Source organism: Nicotiana sylvestris, chromosome 6, assembly GCF_000393655.2.
Source record: "Nicotiana sylvestris chromosome 6, ASM39365v2, whole genome shotgun sequence".
Taxonomy (NCBI): Eukaryota; Viridiplantae; Streptophyta; class Magnoliopsida; order Solanales; family Solanaceae; genus Nicotiana; species Nicotiana sylvestris.
The window spans coordinates 5,760,280-5,782,171 of NC_091062.1; the positions used below are offsets into that span (position 1 = coordinate 5,760,280).

Below are 21,892 nucleotides of genomic sequence, written 5' to 3' on the forward strand. Positions count from 1 at the left end.
CTAGTGTTCGACTTTCACCTGTTGGCAATTTAGACACTTAGCCACGAAATCTTCTATATTCTTTTTCATATCGTTCCACCAATAAACCTCCTTAAGATCATGATACATCTTTGTGGAACCTGAGTAAATAGAATACCTGGAATTGTGCTCTTCTGACATAATCCGCTCTCTGAGCCCATCTACGTCTGGATCGCATAGTCTGCCTCTATATCTCAAAGTGCCATCATCTCCCCCTTTTTCAAAAGCCATAGTCTTGTGTTTGTGAATTCCTTCCTTCAGCTGTAATAAGTAGGGATCACTGATCTGTTTTTCTTTTACTTCGGCTACTAAGGAGGATTCAACCCTGTTCTGGAGAACAACGCCACCATCTTCGGAGTCCAAAAGTCGAACTCCTAGATTTGCTAAGCGGTGGACTTCCTTTATCATAGTTCGCTTGTTTGCCTCAACATGAGCTAAGCTTCCCATAGAACGCTGACTGAGAGTATCGGCTACAACATTTTCTTTCCCCAGATGATAGAGGATATCAACATCATAATCCTTAAGTAATTGGAGCCACCTTCTCTGACGTAGATTTAATTCTCTTTGCTTGAAGATTTACTGGAGACTCTTGTGATCTGTAAAAATGTCAACATGTACCCCATACAAATAATGGCGCCAGATCTTAAGCGCGAACACCACAGCTGCTAATTCAAGATCATAAGTCGGATAATTCTTCTCGTAAGCCTTGAGTTGTCTCGACCTGTAGGCTATGACTTTACCGTGCTGCATTAATACATACCCAAGACCAATCCCTGAAACATCACAATAAACAACAAACCCTTCGATCCCTTCCGGTAGTGTCAGGACTAGAGCTGAAGTCAATCTCTTCTTTAACTCCTCAAAACTTTTCTCGCACGTGTCCGACCATTGAAACTTGACTTTCTTATGAGTTAATCTAGTCAAAGGGGACGAGATAGAAGAAAATCCCTCTACGAAATGCCTATAATATCATGCTAGACCCAATAAACTTCTTATATCGGATACGAAGGTGGGTCTAGGCCAATTCTTCACTACCTCTATTTTCTGAGAGTCCACCTTCATGCCTTCCCCTAAGATGACATGGCCCAAAAACGCTACTGATTTCAACCAGAATTCACACTTAGAAAATTTTGCGTATAGCTTGTGATCCTGTAGTGTCTGCAACACAATTCTGAGACGTACGACATGGTTAGTGTCACTACGGGAATAAATCAAGATGTCATCAATAAACACGATAACAAACAAATCAAGATAAGGCTTGAAGACCATATTCATAAGGTCCATGAAAGCTGCTAGTGCATTCGTTAAACGAATGACATTACCAAAAATTCAAAATGCACATATCGAGTCCTAAAAGCTATTTTTGGAATATCAACTTCCTTAACCTTCAACCGATGGTATCCCGATCTGAGGTCAATATTGGAATAATACTGGGCACCCTGAAGTTAATCAAATAAGTCATCTATTTGGGAAGAGGGGTACTTGTTCTTGATGGTGACTTTATTCAATTGACGATAGTTAATGCACATACGCAAAGACCCATCCTTCTTTCGGACAAACAAGACCAGTGCACCCCAAGGTGAGACTCTTGGCCTTATAAATCCCTTATCTAGAAGATCTTTTAACTGGACTTTTAACTCTTTCAACTCTGCTGGAGCCATTCTATAAGGCGGAATAGATATCGGCTTAGTGTCTGGAAGTAGATCAATTCCAAAGTCAATCTCTCTATCGGGAGGGATTCTAGGGAGATCTTCAGGAAACACTTCTAGAAACTCATTTACAATTGGTACCGACCGGAGAGTGGGGATCTGAGCATCTGCATCCTTAACTCAAACCAGATGATAGATATATCCCTTGGAGATCATCTTTCTGGCTTTAATATAGGAAATAAACCTACCCCTAGGTGTTACTACATCACCCTTCCATTCTAAGACTGGTTCACCAGGAAATTCAAAACTTACTATTTTGGTTCTACAACCCAGTGTGGCATAACAAGACTCTAAACAATCCATGCCCATGATCACATCGAAGTCTACCATCTCCAATTCTACTAAGTCTACTGCAGTAAGACGATGATGCACTTTGACTGGACATCCCCTATAGATACACCTTGCTATAACTGATTCTCCAACTGGAGTGGACACTTCAATGGGTTCACACAACTTTTCTGGTTCTATCCTAAATTTCTTTGCAATATATAAGGTTACATAAGATAGGGTGGACCCCGGATCTATAAGAGCATAGATATCAAAAGTGAATATTGTTAGCATACCTGTAACAACATCTCCACGAGCCTCTGTATCCTGATGGTCTGCCAGTGCATACAAGCGGTTTCGCCACCGCCTGCATTATTATATTTTGCTGTGTCACGCCCTTGCTGAGCCTGAGAGTTATGATGGGATGCTGAATTAGTGGACTGAGCTACATTGCCTCCATTGTTCTGCTTTGCCGAAGTACAATCCCTCAAGAAGTGGCCCGGCTGACCGCACCCAAAGTAACCATTTGTGCCCAAACGACACAACCCTGGGTGCCTCTTACCACACGTGTTACAAATCGGGTAACCAGGGACTTTGTAGCCCACATTAGCCTGTGACTGCGAACCTGCTATTCTAAAATTTTGGTTTTTCTTATTAAACTTCGACCTCTGAACCGGTGCACTAGCTGAAGATGGAGCAGGTCCTGATTTGATTTCTTGAAAAACTAGCGATTGCCTCCTGCTTGAGATCCCCCATGGTTGAAATTTCCTACAAACTTAGCTCTCTTACTGAATTCCCTCTCCTATTCTCTCCGTATCCGCTCTTCTTCCTTCAACCTGTCTTCATTCCCTTGAATAAAGGCAACCATCTTAGTGATAGTCATGTCATTATTCTGAGCAGCTATATTAGCATCAGCAAACAAATCATCTGAAAGCCCCAACACAAACTGCCTAACTCTGGCCCTCATATCACTTACCATTTCCGAAGCATACTTGTCCAGAGAGTTGAACTTGAGGTAGTACTCATTCACACTCATATCATTCTGTCTGAGTCTCTCAAACTCCAAAGCCTTAGTTTCCTAGACCTCAATGGGTAGAAAGTGCTCAAGGAACGCATCTGCAAAATCTTTCTAAGTTGCAAGATCCGCATCCTCCCCTCAGGACTCTTCCCATGTTTTATACCATGTGTTGGCAACATCCTTCAGCTGGTACGCAGCAAGCTCTGCTGCCTCAGTGTCTATAGCATGTATCACCCAAAATATCTTCTGAACCTCATTAATGAAGTTTTGCGGATCCTCATCCTTTTTGGACCTTGAGAAGACGGGAGGTTTCATGTTGAGGAATTCCCTAGACCTGGAACTACCCATCTCATGAACATCACTTGTTCCCTACCTTTGGGCCTGATTAGAAACAATCTGAGTGAGCAACTGGATAGCTCCCCTGACATCCATGTCTGAAGCACTGGGCACTAAGCCCGATGCAACTCCCTGGGCTGGAGTGTCCTCCTCTTGAGCAGCATTAGTTGTGGCCCCCTGGCTAGTAGCTGAGACCCTCCTGGTGTACTTTCTTTTTGCAGTCATTTTTCTGAAATACGCAATTCACACGGGTTAGAAAGATTCCTGAAAGCAAAGCTCTAACTGCACGATCTAGAGTATGAAAGAAATGGAACAATCCTAGATGTTTTGGTGGTCAACTATTTACATGTGTGGCGTGCACACACACATAAAAGAGACCCCACTAGACACGGCTTCGTAGAATCCCTAGGACTCAGGAACCTGGCTCTGATACCAAGCTTTGTCACGCCCCAAACCATGGCCTGGGCGTAACATGGCACTTGGTGCCTGACTGCATGTGACCGAGCGAGCCAACTGTATGGCTGGATCAACATGTGGTATGACTGTAAACTAGAGGTAAATATATGACATGATAATCTACTAAAGATTCTGACTGAAATATCATAGATGCACAAAGCATGAACTGCGGCCTCAGGCCCAAATACAGGTGTCCAACATTCAAGAATATAAAATCAGGAACTAAGAATCATATTACAATACATGATATTGAAATAATGAGCCATACCAAGTTATATGATACTGGAATAGTGAATAGGATTAGACTGAGATGAGTATTCATAATAAGTTGATTTATCATAATTGAAACTCATAGAATATCGAATGATTATGAGATTATGCCATCTAGAGAATAGAAGTTCTACTACTATTCAGGGAACTAAGGCATAGTTACTTTCTGAGGAAACTGCTAATGGTCATAATGAATGGGACGTAGGGAGAATCATAGACATTCCCAAACGTAAAGAGTTAGCCATACATACCTCAATTTCGCCCCTTAATGATATTACAATGATCCACAATACCAAGAACCTTCAATCTACAATAACAACATCCAATGGAACCTAATATTATTAACAAATTCCATAACTTAAGCCATTTAGGCATATTATCAAACACCTTGTAGGCCTAAATCTCTACATCCCATCGTCATATAATTAGTTCATCTAACTACCACCATTCATCAACAATTTATCCTACCATCATGATTAACCAATTTATAACTCCCAAAATCACATATATGTCCATCCATCCACACTCAACCATCAAAGTTCCATTAAATAAACATCTTTCAATCTCTATAATAGTTGTGTAATCAAATTGGGAACTTATGGTTTCCAATCACCATACCAAGAGTTCCAATATTTATTCATACTCATATTACCTTAATAAATCCATACATGTAAGTATAAGAGTGTAGGATTACCTTTTTGGAAGAAATGTTTCAAAACCCTCCTTTGAGTTCTTGAATAAATCCCTTGAAGATCTAAGTATTTTATGTGTAGATTTCATCAATACTAGTGTATAAATGATGGAATTCACACCAAGATAATGGGAATTACTTACCTTGAAGATGGGAGGGGTTGGAGGTCTTGAGAGGGTGGAGGAAAACCCTAAATTTTGTCCAAATGAAGTGGGAGAAATAACCCCCTGAAGGTTTTATATCAAAATAGGGTCGGGTCGACAAAAAAACAAAGATTTGCATAGCCGCGGCGTGGTAATGAAAAATGTGTTTAGAAACGAAATTTGGAGGTACTTTGTTAACTTACACAGCCGCGCCGCATGGGGCGGCGCATGGGGCGGCGCGGTAGTGTAAAATTCTGCGCTGGTTTTGGTAAGTTGGTCATAACTTCTGGTAGGAGTGTCCAAATGTTGAACGGTTTGAAGCGTTAGAAAATAGACTCAAAGATCTTTCATTTAATGGGTTGTGAATCACATAATACCTTATATAAATGTAAATATGCCCATGCAAACTTTGCTATTGTGCGTGCTAATTTGGAATTTTAGTTTGTCATAAAAATTTCAAACTTGACTTAGACTTAGGCCTCTCCTTGGATACCAAATCACTTATGATATGCCTCGTACACTTATTATCATAACCAATTGATAACCATCACATGAATACTCATTTAATACATCTACAACGGATTCAAATTTGCAGGGTGTTACATTATCTCCCCCCTTGGGATCATTCGTCCTCGAATGATGGTCCTGGCTGCAACTACGGCTATCTATGGTCATTAAACGGGTGTTATGGAGATATGAGAATACTGAAATATTATGAATACATGTATATCAAACTGAACGAGCACGTGATCACTAAATACTAAGCTGAGTAAATACTGAAGGACATAGAGATCATAATATAAGACCTGAATGAAAAGGTTAATTACCTTCCACATTTTCCTTTTGCTTTTCAAAGAGATGGGGATATCTAGACTTCATGTCCTCCTCGACTTCCCATGTAGCCTCTTCAACCTTTTGATTCCTCTAAAGCACTTTTACTGAAGCAATTTTCTTAGTTCTAAGCTTGCGGATTTGTCGATCAAGAATAGCCACTGGAATTTCCTCATAAGACAGGATGTCCTTAACCCCTATAATATCCGTAGGAACCACAAGTGACGGGTCTCCCATGAATTTCTTCAACATGGACACATGAAATACTGGGTGTACAGTAGCAAGTTCTTGTGGCAATTCTAACTCATAAGCCACTTGTCTGATCCATCGCAGGATTCTATATAGCCCAATATAGCGGGGACTAAGCTTCCCCTTCTTCCCAAATCTCATAACGCCTTTCATGGGCGATACTTTCAGAAACACCCAATCATCAACTTGGAACTATAAATCTCTACATTGTACGTCCGAACAGGACTTTTGGCGACTTTGAGCCGTCTTCAAATGCCTTTGTATCAAGTTGACTTTATCCATAGCCCGATAAACCAACTCGGGTCCTAACAAATCCGCTTCTTCGACTTCGAACCAACCAATTGGTGATCTACACCTTCGCCCATACAGAGCTTCGTACGGTGCCATCTTGATACTAGATTGATAGTTGTTATTATAAGCAAACTCAATGAAAGGTAGATGATCGTCCCAATTACCTTTAAAATCAATAACACATGCCCTCAACATATCCTCAAGAGTCTGAATGGTGCGTTCCGCCGGGCCATCTGTCTGAGGATGAAAAGCGGTGCTGAGGTTCACCCTTGTGCCCAATCCCTTCTGAAAGGATTTTCAAAAGTTTGTTGTGAACTGAGCACCACAATCTGAGATAATGGACAAAGGAGTCCCATGCAATCGGACAATTTCTTTGATATACAACTTGGCATAATCCTTGGCCGAATTTGTAGACTTCACTGGCAAGAAGTGAGTTGACTTGGTAAGTCAGTCTACAATCACCCAAATCGAATCAAGCTTCTGGAACGAGCAAGGTAAACCTGTTATGAAGTCCATGTTTATCATCTCCCATTTCCAAATGGGAATTTCTATATTCTGAATTAAACCGTCAGGCCTCTGGTGTTCGACTTTCAACTGCTGGCAATTTGGACACTTAGCCATGAAATCTGCTATATTCTTTTTCATATCGTTCCACCAATAAACCTCCTTAAGATCATGATACATCTTTGTGGAACCTGGGTGAATAGAATACCTGGAATTATGGGCTTCTGACATAATTCGCTCTCTGAGCCCATCTACATCTGGAACGTATAGTCTGCCTCTGTATCTCAAAGTGCCATCATCTCCTCCTTGTTCAAAAGTCATAGTCTTGTGTTTGTGAATTCCTTCCTTCAGCTGTAATAAGTAGGGATCACTGAACTGTTTTTCTTTTACTTCGGCTACTAAGGAGGATTCAGCCCTGTTCTGGAGAACAACGCCACCATCTTTGGAGTCCAAAAGTCGAACTCCTAGATTTGCTAAGCGGTGGACTTCCTTCATCATAGTTCGCTTGTTTGCCTCAACATGAGCTAAGCTTCCCATAGAACGCTGACTGAGAGCATCGGCTACAACATTTGCTTTCCCCGAATGATAGAGGATATCAACATCATAATCCTTAAATAATTCGAGCCACCTTCTCTGACGTAGATTTAATTCTCTTTGCTTGAAGATGTACTGGAGACTCTTGTGATCTGTAAAAATGTCAACATGTACCCTATACGAATAATGGCGCCAGATCTTAAGCGCGAACACCACAGCTGCTAATTCAAGATCATGAGTCGGATAATTCTTCTCGTGAGTTTTGAGTTGTCTCGACGCGTAGGCTATGACTTTACCGTGCTGCATTAATACACACCCAAGACCAATCCCTGAAACATCACAATAAACAACAAACCCTTCGATCCCTTCCGGTAGTGTCAGGACTAGAGCTGAAGTCAATCTCTTCTTTAACTCCTCAAAACTTTTCTCGCACGTGTCCGACCATTGAAACTTGACTTTCTTATGAGTTAATCTAGTCAAAGGGGACGAGATAGAAGAAAATCCCTCTACGAAATGCCTATAATATCCTGCTAGACCCAAGAAACTTTTTATATCGGATACGGAGGTGGGTCTAGGCCAATTCTTCACTGCCTCTATTTTCTGAGAGTCCACCTTCACGCCTTCCCCTGAGATGACATGGCCCAAAAACGCTACTGATTTTAACCAGAATTCACACTTAGAAAATTTTGCATATAGCTCGTGATCCTGTAGTGTCTGCAACACAATTCTGAGATATACGGCATGGTCAATCTCGCTACGGGAATAAATCAAGATGTCATCAATAAACACGATAACAAACAAATCAAGATAAGGCTTGAAAACCCTATTCATAAGGTCCATGAAAGCTGCTAGTGCATTCGTTAAACCGAATGACATTACCAAAAATTCAAAATGCACATATCGAGTCCTAAAAGCTATTTTTGGAATATCAACTTCCTTAACCTTCAACCGATGGTATCCCGATCTGAGGTCAATCTTGAAATAACACTGGGCACCCTGAAGTTAATCAAATAAGTCATCTATTCTAGGAAGAGGGTACTTGTTCTTGATGGTGACTTTATTCAACTGACGATAGTTAATGCACATACGCAAAGACCCATCCTTCTTTCAGACAAACAAGACCGGTGCGCCCCAAGGTGAGACACTTGGCCTTATAAATCCCTTATCTAGAAGATCTTTCAACTGGACTTTTAACTCTTTTAACTCTGCTGGAGCCATTCTATAAGGCGGAATAGATATCGGCTTAGTGCCTGGAAGTAGATCAATTCCAAAGTCAATCTCTCTATCGGGAGGGATTCTAGGGAGATCTTCAGGAAACACTTCTAGAAACTCATTTACAATTGGTACTGACTGGAGAGTGGGGATCTAAGCATCTGCATCCTTAACCCGAACCAGGTGATAGATATATCCCTTGTAGATCATCTTTCTGGCTTTAAGATAGGATAAAAACCTACCCCTAGGTGTTACTATATCACACTTCCATTCTAAGACTGGTTCACCAAGAAATTCAAAACTTACTATTTTGGTTCTACAACCCACTGTGGCATAACAAGACTCTAAACAATCCATGCCCATGATCACATCGAAGTTTACCATCTCCAATTCTACTAAGTCTGCTGCAGTAAGACGATGATGCACTTTGACTAGACATCCCCTATAGATACACCTTGTTATAACTGATTCTCCAACTGGAGTGAACACTTCAATGGGTTCACACAACTTTTCTGGTTCTATCCCAAATTTCTTTGCAATATATAGGGTGACATAAGATAGGGTGGACCCCGGATCTATAAGAGCATAGACATCAAAAGTGAATATTGTTAGCATACATGTGACAACATCTCACGATCCTCCGTATCCTGAAGGTTTGCCAGTGCATACAAGTGGTTTCGCCACCGCCTGTATTATTAGACTTTGCTGCGTCGCGCCCTTGCTGAGCCTGAGAGTTATGATGGGCTGCTGAATTAGTGGACTGAGCTATATTGCCTCCATTGTTCTGCTTTGCCGATGGACTATCCCTCAAGAAGTGGCCCTGCTGACCGCACCCAAAGCAACCATTTGTGCCCAAACGACACAATCTTGGGTGCCTCTTACCACACGTGTTGCAAATAGGGTAACCAAGGACTCTGTAGCCCACACTAGCCTGTGACTGCGAGTCTGCTATTCTGAAATTCTGGTTTTTCTTGTTAAACTTCGACCTCTGAACCGGTGCACTAGCTGAAGATGGAGTAGGTCCTCATTTTGATTTCTTGAAAAACTGGCAACTGCCTCCTGCTTGAGATCCCCCATGGTTGAAATTTCCTGTAGACTTAGCTCTCTTACTGAATTCCCTCTTCTCCTCTCTCCGTAGCCGCTCTTCTTCCTTCAACCTGTCTTCGTTCCCTTGAACAAAGGCAACCATCTTAGTGATGGTCATGTCATTATTCTGAGCAACTATATTAGCATCAGCAAACAAATCATCTGAAAGCCCCAACACAAACCGCCTAACTCTGGCGCTCATATCACGTACCATTTCCGGAGCATACTTGGCCAGAGAGACGAACTTGAGGTAATACTCATTCACACTCGTATCATTCTGTCTTAGTCTCTTAAACTTCAAAGCCTTAGCTTCCAAGACCTCAATGGGTAGAAAGTGCTCAAGGAACGCATCTGCAAAATCTTTCCAAGTCTCAGGATCTGCATCCTCCCCTCGGGACTCTTCCCATGTTTCATACCACGTGTTGGCAACATCCTTCAACTGGTACGCAGCAAGATCTACTGCCTCAGTGTCTATATCATGCATCACCCAAAATATCTTCTGAAACTCATCAATGAAGTTTTGCGGATCCTCATCCTTTTTGGACCCTGTGAAGACGGGAGGTTTCATGTTGAGGAATTCCCTAGACCTGGAACTACCCGTCTCATGAACATCACTTGTTCCTTGCCTTTGGGCCTGATTAGCAACAATCTGGGTGAGCAACTGGATAACTCCCCTGACATCCATGTCTGAAGCACTGGGCACTGAGCCTGATGCAACCCCCTGGGTTGGAGTGTCCTCCTCCTAAGCAGCATTAGTTGTGGCCCCCTAGCTAGTAGTTGAGGCCCTCCTAGTGTACTTTCTTTTTGCAGGCATTTTTCTAAAATACGCAATTCGCACGGGTTAGAAAGATTCCTAAAAGCAAAGCTCTAACTGCACGATCTAGAGTATAAAAGAAATAGAACAATCCTAGATGTCTTGGTGGTCAACTGTTTACATGTGTGGCGCGCACACACACATAAAAGAGACCCCACTAGATATGGCTTCGTAGACTCCCTAGGACTCTTGAACCTGGTTCTTATACCTACCTTTGTCACGCCCCGACCCATGGCCTGGGCGTAACACGACACTCGGTGCCTGACTGCATGTGACCGAGCGAACCAACTATATGGCTGGATCAACATGTGGTATGACTGTAATCTAGAAGTAAATATATGGTATGATAATCTACTAAAGAGTCTGACTGAAATATTATAGATGCGGAAATACTGAAAGGGTCTGCAAGTATAAACAAGTAGCCGACAAGGCTAACACATAAAGGCCTGCTAATATCTGACTGACTAGGTTATAGTCTACGAAGCCTCTAAAGAATACTAAAAATGCTAACTGTTTACCGGACAAGGTCCCGGTATACCTTATTAACTGAAATACTATAATGACAAACAAAAGAGAGATAAGGCCCCGGAAGATTGAGGATCACCAATAGCTGATACGAGATGTCCTGGCAAGCAGAATCGTCAACCTGAAAATCGTTACCTGCATCGCGAGATGCAGGCCCCGGGCAAAAGGTACATCAGTACATTTGAATTGTACTGGTATGCAAAAGAGCTGAACAAAAGAACTGTCAATACTGAAACTGAACTGCTAGCTGATAAACTGAACTGAACAAGGAAGTAAGGATGTGAATACTGCCTTCAGACTCTTCTGAATGATGAACAACCTGTTTAACTGAATATTAAACTGCAACCTTATATATATATATATATATATATCCTCGGGCCCAAGTATAAGTATACATAACTGCGGCCTCAGGCCCAAAGATGCACAAAGCATGAACTTCGGCCTCAGGCCCAAATACAGGTGTCCAACATTCAAGAATATAAAATCAGGAATTGAGAATCATATTACAATACATGATACTGAAATAATGAGCCATACCAAGTTACATGATACTGGAATAGTGAATAGGATTAGACTGAGATGAGAATTCATAATAAGTTGATTTATCATAACTGAAACTCATAGAATATCGAATGATTATGAGACTATGCCATCTAGAGAATAGAAGTTCTACTACTATTCAGGGAACTAAGGCATAGTTACTTTCTGAGGAAACTGGTAATGGTCATAATGAATGGGACGTTGGGAGAATCATAGACATTCCCAAAGGTAAAGAGTTAGCCTTACATACCTCAATTTCGCCCCTTAGTGATACTACAATGATCCACAATACTAAGAACCTTCAATCTACAATAGCAACATCCAATGGAACCCAATATTAGTTACAAATTCCATAACTTAAGCCATTTAGGCATATTATCAAATACCTTAAAGGCCTAAATCTCTACATCTCATCGTCATATAATTAGTTCATCTAACTACCACCATTCATCAATAATTTATCCCACCATCATGATTAACCAATTTATAACTCCCAAAATCACATATATGACCATCCATCCATACTCAACCAACAAAGTTCCATTAAATAAACATCTTTCAATCTCTATAATAGTTGTGTAATCAAATTGGGAACTTATGGTTTCCAATCACCATACCAAGAGTTCCAATACTTATTCATACTCATATTACCTTAATAAATACATACATGTAACTATAAGGGTGTAGGATTAACTTTTTGGAAGAAATCTTGCAAAACCCTCCTTTGAGTTCTTGAAGAAATCCCTTGAAAATTTAAGTATTTTATGTGTAGATTTCATCAATACTAGTGTATAAATGATGGAATTCACACCAAGATAATGGGGATTACTTACCTTGAAGATGGGAGGGGTTGGAGATCTTGAGAGGGTGGAGGAAAACCCTAAAATTCGTCCAAATGAAGTGGGGAAAATAACCCCCTAAGGTTTTATATCAAAATAGGGTCGGGTTGACAAAAAAACGAAGATTTGCACAGTCGAGGTGCATGGGGCGACGCATGGAGCGGTGTGGTAATGAAAAATGTGTTTAGAAACGAAATTTGGAGGTGCTCTGTTAATTTACACAGCCGCGCCGCATGGGGCGGCGCGGTAGTGTAAAATTCTGCGCTGGTTTTGGTAAGTTGGTCATAACTTCTGGTAGGAGTATCCAAATGTTAAACGGTTTGAAGCGTTAGAAACTAGACTCAAAGATCTTTCATTTGATGCGCTGTGAATCACATAATACCTTATATAAATGTAGATATTCTCGTGCAAAGTTTGGTCTTGTGCGTGCTTATTTGGGATTTTAGTTTGTCATGAAATGTTCAAACTTGACTTAGACTTAGGCCTCTCCTTGGACTCCAAATCACTTATGATATGCCTCGTACACTTATTATCATAACCAATTGATAACCATCACATGAATACTCATTTAATACATCCACAACGGATTCAAATTTACGGGGTGTTACAGCTTTCCCCAATACTCTAAATGAAATTGGCTCAAATAAAATGAAACGATTTCAAAAAATTCATGTAACCAATCGCACCTAATTTCCAACTGTAATGTACCCAATGTTTTAAAAGGTGTAAGTGTAAGGCGAGACGTTTTACATATGCCTCAGTGAGGCGTAAGTCCCATATGTATTTAATATTTTATAAAATAATATAATTATCGTAAATATTTATAAACAAGTAAAATTGCATAAAATTGAAGAAAACTAATATATATATATATATATATATATATATATATATATATATATATATATATATATATATATAAATGTATAGACTTTTAAATTTAATATATTTCAGTTCCTTTTTAAAACTTTTGGAGTAATTACCAAGCTGATTTTTGAGAATTTGGGTATTATATGAAGGACATATTCAATAATTTTTGTTTTAATTTGAAAAACTCTCTAGGACTTACACTTCACTAGAAAAAATGCGCCTTAAATATCCTTATTCACTGGTTTTTGTTGTTGTTTTTCTTAATTTATTTTGTGGTTCTTATAATGTTGCTATTATTCTTATAGTTCTATTGATGGTACTAATATATTGTCTATTCGTCTTTTTAAGTTGATGGTCTTTCGGAAATAGCCTCCCTATTCTTCGGGATAAAAGTAAGGTTACGTAAACTCTATTTTCTTCAAATATCACTCGTAGGAACTCACTGAGTTATTGTTATTTACAAGTTGTTGCAAATTTAATAGTGCACACTCGAGAGGTAGTAGTTGCGAGTTTCCAAACATAAAAAGCAAAACCAACAACAACAACAACAATCCAACGAGGTTCCACAAGTAGGATATAAGAGGATAGATGTACATAGCCTTACCTCTACCTGAAAAGCATACAAAGAGTATTTCCATAGAGCCCCGGCTATAAAAAGCAAAACCGTACCCTCGACTGCTTCCGAGAGACCCCGGCTATAAAAAGCAAAACCGTGCCCCCAAAAAGCGTTAGCTTCTATAAAACTCGAAAGCTCCATATATACCATCCCCTCTTCTCTACCCCTCCCCCGCACCTCGACCCTACCCCTTACACCACTCCGTATGCAATTGTATGTATATGTGTATATATAGAACACTGTTAAGGGTTTCTTGTTTTTAATCAGTGTTGAGAAATTCACATTTCGTCGAGTTATATTGTACGTAATGCTTTGAAATTTGAACATTTTGTATAATCAATCAAATGGAGGAAGAATTGTTAAAGCGCAACACTGATTGTGTCTATTTCTTAGCCTCTCCCCTCACTTGCAAGAAGGTTTTCGCATATTCTCTCCTTTTTCATTTATATTTCTTCGAATTTCGGCATTTTTTAAAATTTAAATTCTATATAACTTTATAGCAGGTTATTTATCATTCACGCTTAGGTTTCAATCAATGGTTATTATGTTCAATTACCTGCAATTACCACTTACATTGACCTAATTGTGTAAGTATTCGTTTCAAACTCTAGATTAATATCTTAATCTTTTTGTCTAGCAAACACTAATGTATAAAATGGAAATGTGTGTGTGTGTGTGTGTGTATCCTGTGCGTATACGGTGGGTCTTTATACACTGTTGGATGTATCTTTTGTCATGATTACGTCGCATTGGTTTCGTGGATTTTCTTTTTACAATTGAATTTTAAGTGTTTAAGTGGTGAGTTTATGCAAGGGAAGTTCAATGGGTTGAAGATGTGTGTGTTATGTTAACATATTCTAGCAAATTGAGTCGGCGATCGTGAATTCAGTTAGTTGTCTGCATTTAGTTTGCTCTGCTGGCGCATTTTCTTCTTTTAAGTTATTATTGTCTTTAATTGTGTTTTAATTTGTAATTTTAGCTTTTTAGTTCAAGTCTAATCAATTATGGTTTAGAGATGATGGGATCAGCCTCAATACATTGAACATTTGTCATTGTTGTTTTTGTTACCTGTGAATTCTTGACTCATGACATGAATGCCTTTGTTCTTTTATTTCAAGTGTTGTATCTGAGAATCTGTGTTTTGTGATGTGGACATTTTTTACCAGGGAATAGAATGTGAATATAGACATAGTGAGATAGCTAGGCTCAACCCCAGGGACTGTTGGTACTGGCTGGCAGGAAGCTGTCTTAATCCAACATGTGCTTTTCGGCATCCGGTAAGCACGAAGCTTCCATGCCTTGAAATTGATATTTTTTCTGACTTCTGACGTATTATTACTGCGAACATGCAACTAAATAAACTATGCTTTTGTTCTGGCTTGAATATTTCTCCCAACTTAAAATAGTGTGTTGAGTTCAGACAAGAGCTATTTCCGCTTTCGAAATTTAAGAATATTAGTGTTAGTCTATTGTGCAGGATGCTTACACTATGTTTACTGTCTACATAAGGTCCAGAATGGTAGAACCATCACGACCTAAAAAGTAGGCTACCACATTTAGATGTAGAGAAAGCTTTACATATATGCTCGAAGAAGTGTTGTTTGATGGTGTAAGGGAACTCATTTTGAAAGAAAATATCCAACTCTAGATATGTCGAGGTCATATTTTTATATTAAGAGAGTTATAGTATATGATTTCCGAATAAAGGATATATGAAGAGGACGGTTAAACAAGTAAAGAATTCAAGAGAAGCTGGTGCAATTAAACCTTTAGATAATTGTACTAGTTTTTGATCAGTTTGGTGATTTGGGTATTTCGAGGACTCTGAGGTTTCAAGTATCTTGCTACTCCTAAAAAATGTTGCATTGTACTCTTCTCGTGAAAGACTGGAAAAATGATATATTTCTGTTGAAGAAGCAAATTTCCTATCATCAGGAGTCTATATCCGCTAAAAATTACTGGCTCCTGAAGACCTGTGTCAGCCAAGAAAACAAGATACCATCAGGAGTAAAGAAACATAGATCTCCTCTAAAAGTTTCTGGCTCCCCAAGACCTGTGTCAGCCAAATCCATGGCAGCCATCAGGGGAATTTTAACTAGCTTAGAGCTCAAGTTCCAAATTCTTTTTTTTTGGGAAGAGTACAATGCAACATTCTGTAGGAGCAGCACGATATTTGAAACTTCAAGAGTCCTTGAAGTGCCGTAATCACTAAATTGAGACTAAAAAACCTTTGCAATTATCTAAGGTTTAAGTGTTCACCAACATCTCGTGTATTTATTACTTATTCTAACTCATCATTTCATGTTCTAGAAAACATATACTCTAACTAAATCTTTAAACAATGACATTAATATGTCTAGAGTTGGATATTCTCTTTCAAAGTGATTTCCTATATGCCGTCAAACGTCACTTTGTCAAGTATATCTTGTAAAGCTTTCTCAGCAAACTTAATCCACTCTTCTGTGCTTGCATCCAATTGAGGTAGCCTGTTTTGTTTGGTAGCGTTTTTACTTTTCCTCCCCAGCCACTCCATTATTTCCTGTTCGTTCTCCTTCCCTAGGTGTGGGGGCCTAAAGATTCCCTATTGCAGGAGTTGTCGAATTGAGGGAGTTGTGTAAATCTTTTAAATGGAAATCAACATTTCCTTTTCATGTATTAGTTTTATGTAAGTATCTTGAAACTGACGTTACTTTGAAAAAGAACAGCAAACACTCATCAGAATTTCAGTCTGTAGCCCTGTCTGCTGAATGGTTTTCTTAAATGAAGTTCTCAAAACCTCATGTCATTTGTAAATATTTAAAGGAACAATAGTGATTCTTGCTTGTATGTAAATTATGTCGATGTACCAACAAAATTCTGCAAAAACCTACATAAGATCTAGCAAAGTGGATTCAAGTACTTTATGATAAAAAAGACTGCAACATGATCAGTTCAGAAGCATATTTTTAACTCCTAGAAATTCTCTGTTGAAGAAACTTTGGTTCTGCTCCCTCATTCCCCTGAATCTTAATGCCTTGGTGACTGATTTACCTTCTTCTTGTTACTCTGACACAAATGACTTCATCGTTCTCAAGCCACAGGAGAATTCAGTAATCTACCTCGCTTCTAATAAGTGGTTTTTACATATGAACACTGACATATAACATTCTTTCTCCTTTAGATTGTCACTTGGCTGTAAGATTTTGACGTTCAATTCTGCCAGAAATGAATGTTACCAATTCTGTATGCATATATAAGGCGCTAAGGTGTGCTCATATTAATTCTTCTGGTGGAACAGAAAAGAGGCTTTTGGGGGTATAAATGAGTTAAGTACTGGAGACTGGTTGATGAGGAGGGATAGCTTAATCGAAACTAATTCTCTTTCCCCACCAACTAAGAATCTTGTATAAAAAGCATCTGTATTGAGAGAAGAACTCTAATAGAAAGAAAACGGGCAGTTTTCGGGACCACCCACCTCCAACCATGAGGTTGGGGATTCGACTCATTAAGGAAGGAAAGCAGATAAAGGTTAGTGTTAGGCAGAGGCCGGTTTCGGAGGTGGATTTACATACCCCCAAAAACAAAGAAAAAGTACCTGGAGATGGTCGTTAGATCTTCCCGAGTCTGAAGGTTTTTGCATCTGATTTCTCGTTTGGTTGGTCATTGCCTTGTACGACTTAATCGGGTTACTTAAGTACCTAGCTAACAAGAAATTAGATGCTTTAAAGCAAGGTTTGTCTCAGATCTTTCATGTCCTTATTTCTAACCTGTATAAAATTGCTTCTTGAACTTGTTATTTTTAATTCTTTGATTGTGTTAATTTTTTCTTGTTCATTTCCTCAGCCATTAGAGAGCCGTGCTGAGACATCATCGGAATCTGCTCTTCCACACAATAAAACTGCAGTGCCTGTTAACAAGACAAATGTTCCCTGTTACTTCTATTTCAATAGCTATTGTAATAAAGGTGAAAGATGTTCATTTCTGCATGGACCTGGTGATGGTACAACTGCATGGAAATCCTCGAGTATAGCGTCTGGAGTCCCTGAAGGACCAACAGCTGAGAAAAAGACGTCCGCAGGAAGTGAAACTGGTCCTGCATCAGTGGAGAAGCACTATAATTCTTCTGAAACTGGGTCCAAGGCAGCAGCACATGAATATATCAAGTCAAAAGTGCATCTCCCTTCAGTGAGTAATGATGTTGGTGAGCAGAGCGCTTCTCATGATAGTTCAGGATCTCCTTCTGAAGAAGCTACAGCTGTAAGGTTAGATTCCTTAGTCCCTGATGAAGCCTTTGCCCAAGGAGGATCCGATTTGTCCCCCAACCGGAGCTCAGACGAAGAAGTGGAGGAAATTGAGGAGAGAGAGGAGTGGTTGGAATCATCTCCCGGTTTTGATGTTCTTGTTGATGATAGAGTAGAAGGTTTGAGTCACGAAGATGATCACAGTTACCTACTGCATCATGATATGGAAGACAGGGAGCTTGATGAACGGTTTGCTGGATATGATTTTGAGAACAACCTTGAGTATGATCCTGCATATCCAGACTTGAGAATTGTGTCTGAAGAAGAACTAGACGATTCTTATTGTAATAATGTTGAGAATCATGAGATAAATGAATATGTCAGAGAAATCGTTATCCCTGCTCGTGGAAGACAGAGTGTACCACTAAAAAGAAAGTTGCCCAGAGAACCGGATTGTCGTGGCAGAGGCAATGTGGACCTTCGGGACCTTCTGAAGAAGCGGCGAGTCATTGAAAGTGATCCTCCAAATTACTTGTCTAGAAGGTTAGACCTGTCTAGGTTTAATGCTCGTGAGCATCGCAGGGATAGGCATCAGCCACAGGGTTCTCAGTGGATGCCTCAGAGACTGGCTTCAAAAGTGGAAAGCAACGCTTCTTTCTCCTCCGGCTTTGTAGATGCCACTCTTCTGGACGGTGCCAATCAACTGAAGAAGTTGAGACAATCCCACAGAAGCAGTTACAGGCAGCAGCATTTCAAGGACAGGAGACGGGGCAGGTTGCGGCCTTTTGCAAATGAAACCCCTAGGAGGATGGCTTCTAGGCAGAGATTGACTGAAGTTCCTAAGATCTTTGGTGGACCAAAGACACTAGCTCAAATTAGAGAAGAAAAGGTAAGAGGAAGAGAAGATGGATATTCTTCTGAGAGAATTGTGCCATCTGGAGGAAATGAAAGAGAAGATTTTTCAGGTCCAAAACCTCTGAGTGAAATTCTCAAAGACAAAAAGAGGCTGAGTTCAGTAGTGAACTTAGGTAATTAGTAGAATCATAAAGCAATTAGTGAACTTAATGATGAAAACTTAGTTCTGAAAAAGCTTTACTTTAGCTTGGTGCAAAGTTTTGTTTTGACAGTGTTAAATGATGGAAGTGAAAATGGTAAGATTTTTTTGTAGAGGTGCTTGAATCTTCACAAGATTTTGAATCAACCTAGTCCATGCATGTGCCATGAGTATTTGGTAGAAGAAATTGTGCAATGGAGTAGCATAGGTAGATGGTGATACTCCTTCCGTATCAAATTATGTGTGGTGTTTCACTTTTACACGTCCCTTAAGAAAATATTAAATAGGAGAGATTTTTTACTGTTTACCCTTATTTATGTTTTAAGATATAATTTCTCTTCATTTAATATTTACTCATAATTGAGATATTTGTAGTGTTCAAGAATAATTAATATTAAGGATAAAATAGGAAAAAATAATTAATTTAGTATTGAACTTCTAAAATGACAATTAATTTGAGATAACTATTTTTAGAAATTACGACATATAATTTGAGACGGGGGAGTAATGTTTAAGCATTAATTCATCCTAAACTAGAAGCTTGTGGAGTTTCTTTTGGCAGAGAGTGTTTTACCCTCATAAGAGTGTTTTACCCCATTGTAAGACTTAAATTAGAAGTTGCGATTTTGAACCTTGGGAATGTGTTTTACCCCCATTTTAGAATTTTTCCGGATTAGTCAGATCCAATATGGGTACCAGACATCGGGTAGGAAATAAAAAAAGGATTAATTCATTTGTTACTTTAATTATTAATTCATTGGAAAATCTTATGTTTTTCAAATAATTACTCGACATATTAATACGTTATCACTCCATACTAAACCTCAATAACTCCTAACTCGTTACCAAAACATAGATAAAACAAATAGCACGAGGAAAAATTAACGTAATTTTAGAGACTTCTCCAAATAATCAAATCAATCACATCGAAATAATCTGGAAGATTTAAAATAAAAAATCACTGTATTTGCTAGTGACATTTTCTTACTCATATTTTTTTATTTATGAAAATTTTGAAAACAAATTTTCTATTCAAAGATGGCTGCTACTTTCATATAAGTTTGACTGTCGTCCATATTTGTGCTTCCTTACTACCTTCATATTCAACCTACTTGCCTGATTGAAATTACAACTCTTATATCGGATTATCTCGGGTTCAAGTCTTGAGTATGGATTCGTCTTGGTTAGGGAGTGTATTATCCTCAAATGCGTGATTTTCTCGTGTGATTTCAAATTTAATCAGAGCACAATACATATGCCGAACACCGAGGGAGAAACAAAAAAAAATCAAATTATCTAATTTAATGATATTACCAAATCCTATATACTGTCAATCCATATAACTTTAATCCTACCATTTATGATCGTAGGCAATAGTTCTCGAATAAGGACAGAAGAAAGAATTTAGTGGGCGTTTGGACATAAGAATTGTAAAATTTAAAAAAAAGTAAATTTCTTTTTCAAGTGAAAATATTATTTAAAATTAGAGTTGTATTTGGACATGAATATAATTTTGGATTGTTTTTTAATTTTTGTTAGTGATCCGAGTGAAAATTTTGACAGCTTTTTGTAGTTTTTCAATTTTTTCAAAAATTCCAAAATTTATCTTCAAGTGAAAATTGAAAAATTTATGGGCAAACAATGATTTTGGAAAAAAGTGAAAAATTTCATGGCGCTAGTCTTGTTAAATCTTCAAAAATAGTTTCACTAATTTCAAAGGGCAAACAAGTAATTTCAAAAACTACAAAATGGGATATCATTAATTTTATGATCACATCATTGTCCAACTAATCAATCTTTTCATATCTTATAATTTCTTATAGTATATCCACATTGAACAAATCCTTTTGACTCAAATTCACCTTGATATCTTCAAATCAAGAATTCCCCTTATTAGATCAAGAAGAAGAAGAAGAATAATAAAGTGTCATGGCTTCAACTACAGGAGAAATATTGCCAAGGTCAGAAATATCATTTAGAAGACAAGGTTCATCAGGTTTAATATGGGATGATAAATTATTATCTGGGGAACTCAACAAAATTTCAACTCAAGATCATAGTCAAGAACAACACAAGAAAAAAGAACAAAAATCTTCATCATCGTCAGAAGAAAAACCTCGTATTAGTTATCGTTCTAAAGATAACTACATGCAACCCTCCATTGATCCTCCATCTCCTAAGGTATCTAGTTGTGGTATTTGTGGCATATTTGGTAAGCCTGTTAAATCTAAAAAACCACGTAAATTTGTCCAACGTAAGTCTTAGTGTGTAGTGAAATTGACCTCTATAAGTATTTCTCTGTGTTTTCTTATGGCTTTGTACTATGTTTCTTCTTCAGACATTATATGGAATCATCTATTTTTGTTTTTGTTTTTGTTTGTAAGATGAGACTTTTGTTACCCTTTTGTATGTAATCTTTTTCGGTATTTATAGTGTTACATGGGTTTTAAGCCGAGGGTCTATCGGAAATAGCCTTTCTATCTTCATCAGATAGGGGTAAGGTCTCTCTAGACCCCAGTTTGTTGTTGTTGTTATAGTGTTAGATGGAAATTTGGAGCAACGGTAAAATTGTCTCCTTGTGACCTATAGGTCAAGGGTTCGAGCCATGGAAGAAGTCATTAGTACTTGCATTATGGTAGGCTGACTACATCACATCCTCTTGAGATGTGGCCCTTCCCCCGACCCTGCGTGAACGCGGCTTGTGCATTGTGCTGCCCTTTGTTACAATGTTAGATGAGAATTTGGAGCACCGGTAAAGTTATCTCCGTATGACTTATAGATCACAGGTTCTAGCCGTGG

General features: G+C 38.8%; 3 protein-coding genes across 3 annotated transcripts; 1 reads left to right on the forward strand and 2 right to left on the reverse strand.

Moving 5' to 3' along the window:
• Positions 1-3,030, reverse strand: LOC138870218 (uncharacterized). Its single transcript, XM_070148010.1, has 5 exons — positions 2,831-3,030; positions 2,291-2,732; positions 1,550-1,841; positions 676-791; positions 1-561 (listed from the first exon to the last, which is right to left on the reverse strand). The coding sequence occupies exons 1-5, from the start codon at positions 3,028-3,030 to the stop codon at positions 1-3; spliced, it is 1,611 nt and encodes a 536-aa protein (XP_070004111.1).
• Positions 3,031-5,832: 2,802 nt separating this feature from the next.
• Positions 5,833-6,141, reverse strand: LOC104248607 (uncharacterized). The gene has a single exon (XM_070148011.1). It carries the CDS (start codon positions 6,139-6,141, stop codon positions 5,833-5,835), a length of 309 nt encoding a protein of 102 aa, XP_070004112.1.
• Positions 6,142-13,947: 7,806 nt separating this feature from the next.
• LOC104248605 (zinc finger CCCH domain-containing protein 34-like) lies at positions 13,948-19,206 on the forward strand. The gene is made up of 3 exons (XM_009804904.2): positions 13,948-14,235; positions 14,986-15,096; positions 17,642-19,206. The coding sequence occupies exons 1-3, from the start codon at positions 14,164-14,166 to the stop codon at positions 19,073-19,075; spliced, it is 1,617 nt and encodes a 538-aa protein (XP_009803206.1). The 5' UTR covers positions 13,948-14,163; the 3' UTR covers positions 19,076-19,206.
• Positions 19,207-21,892: the final 2,686 nt, after the last annotated feature.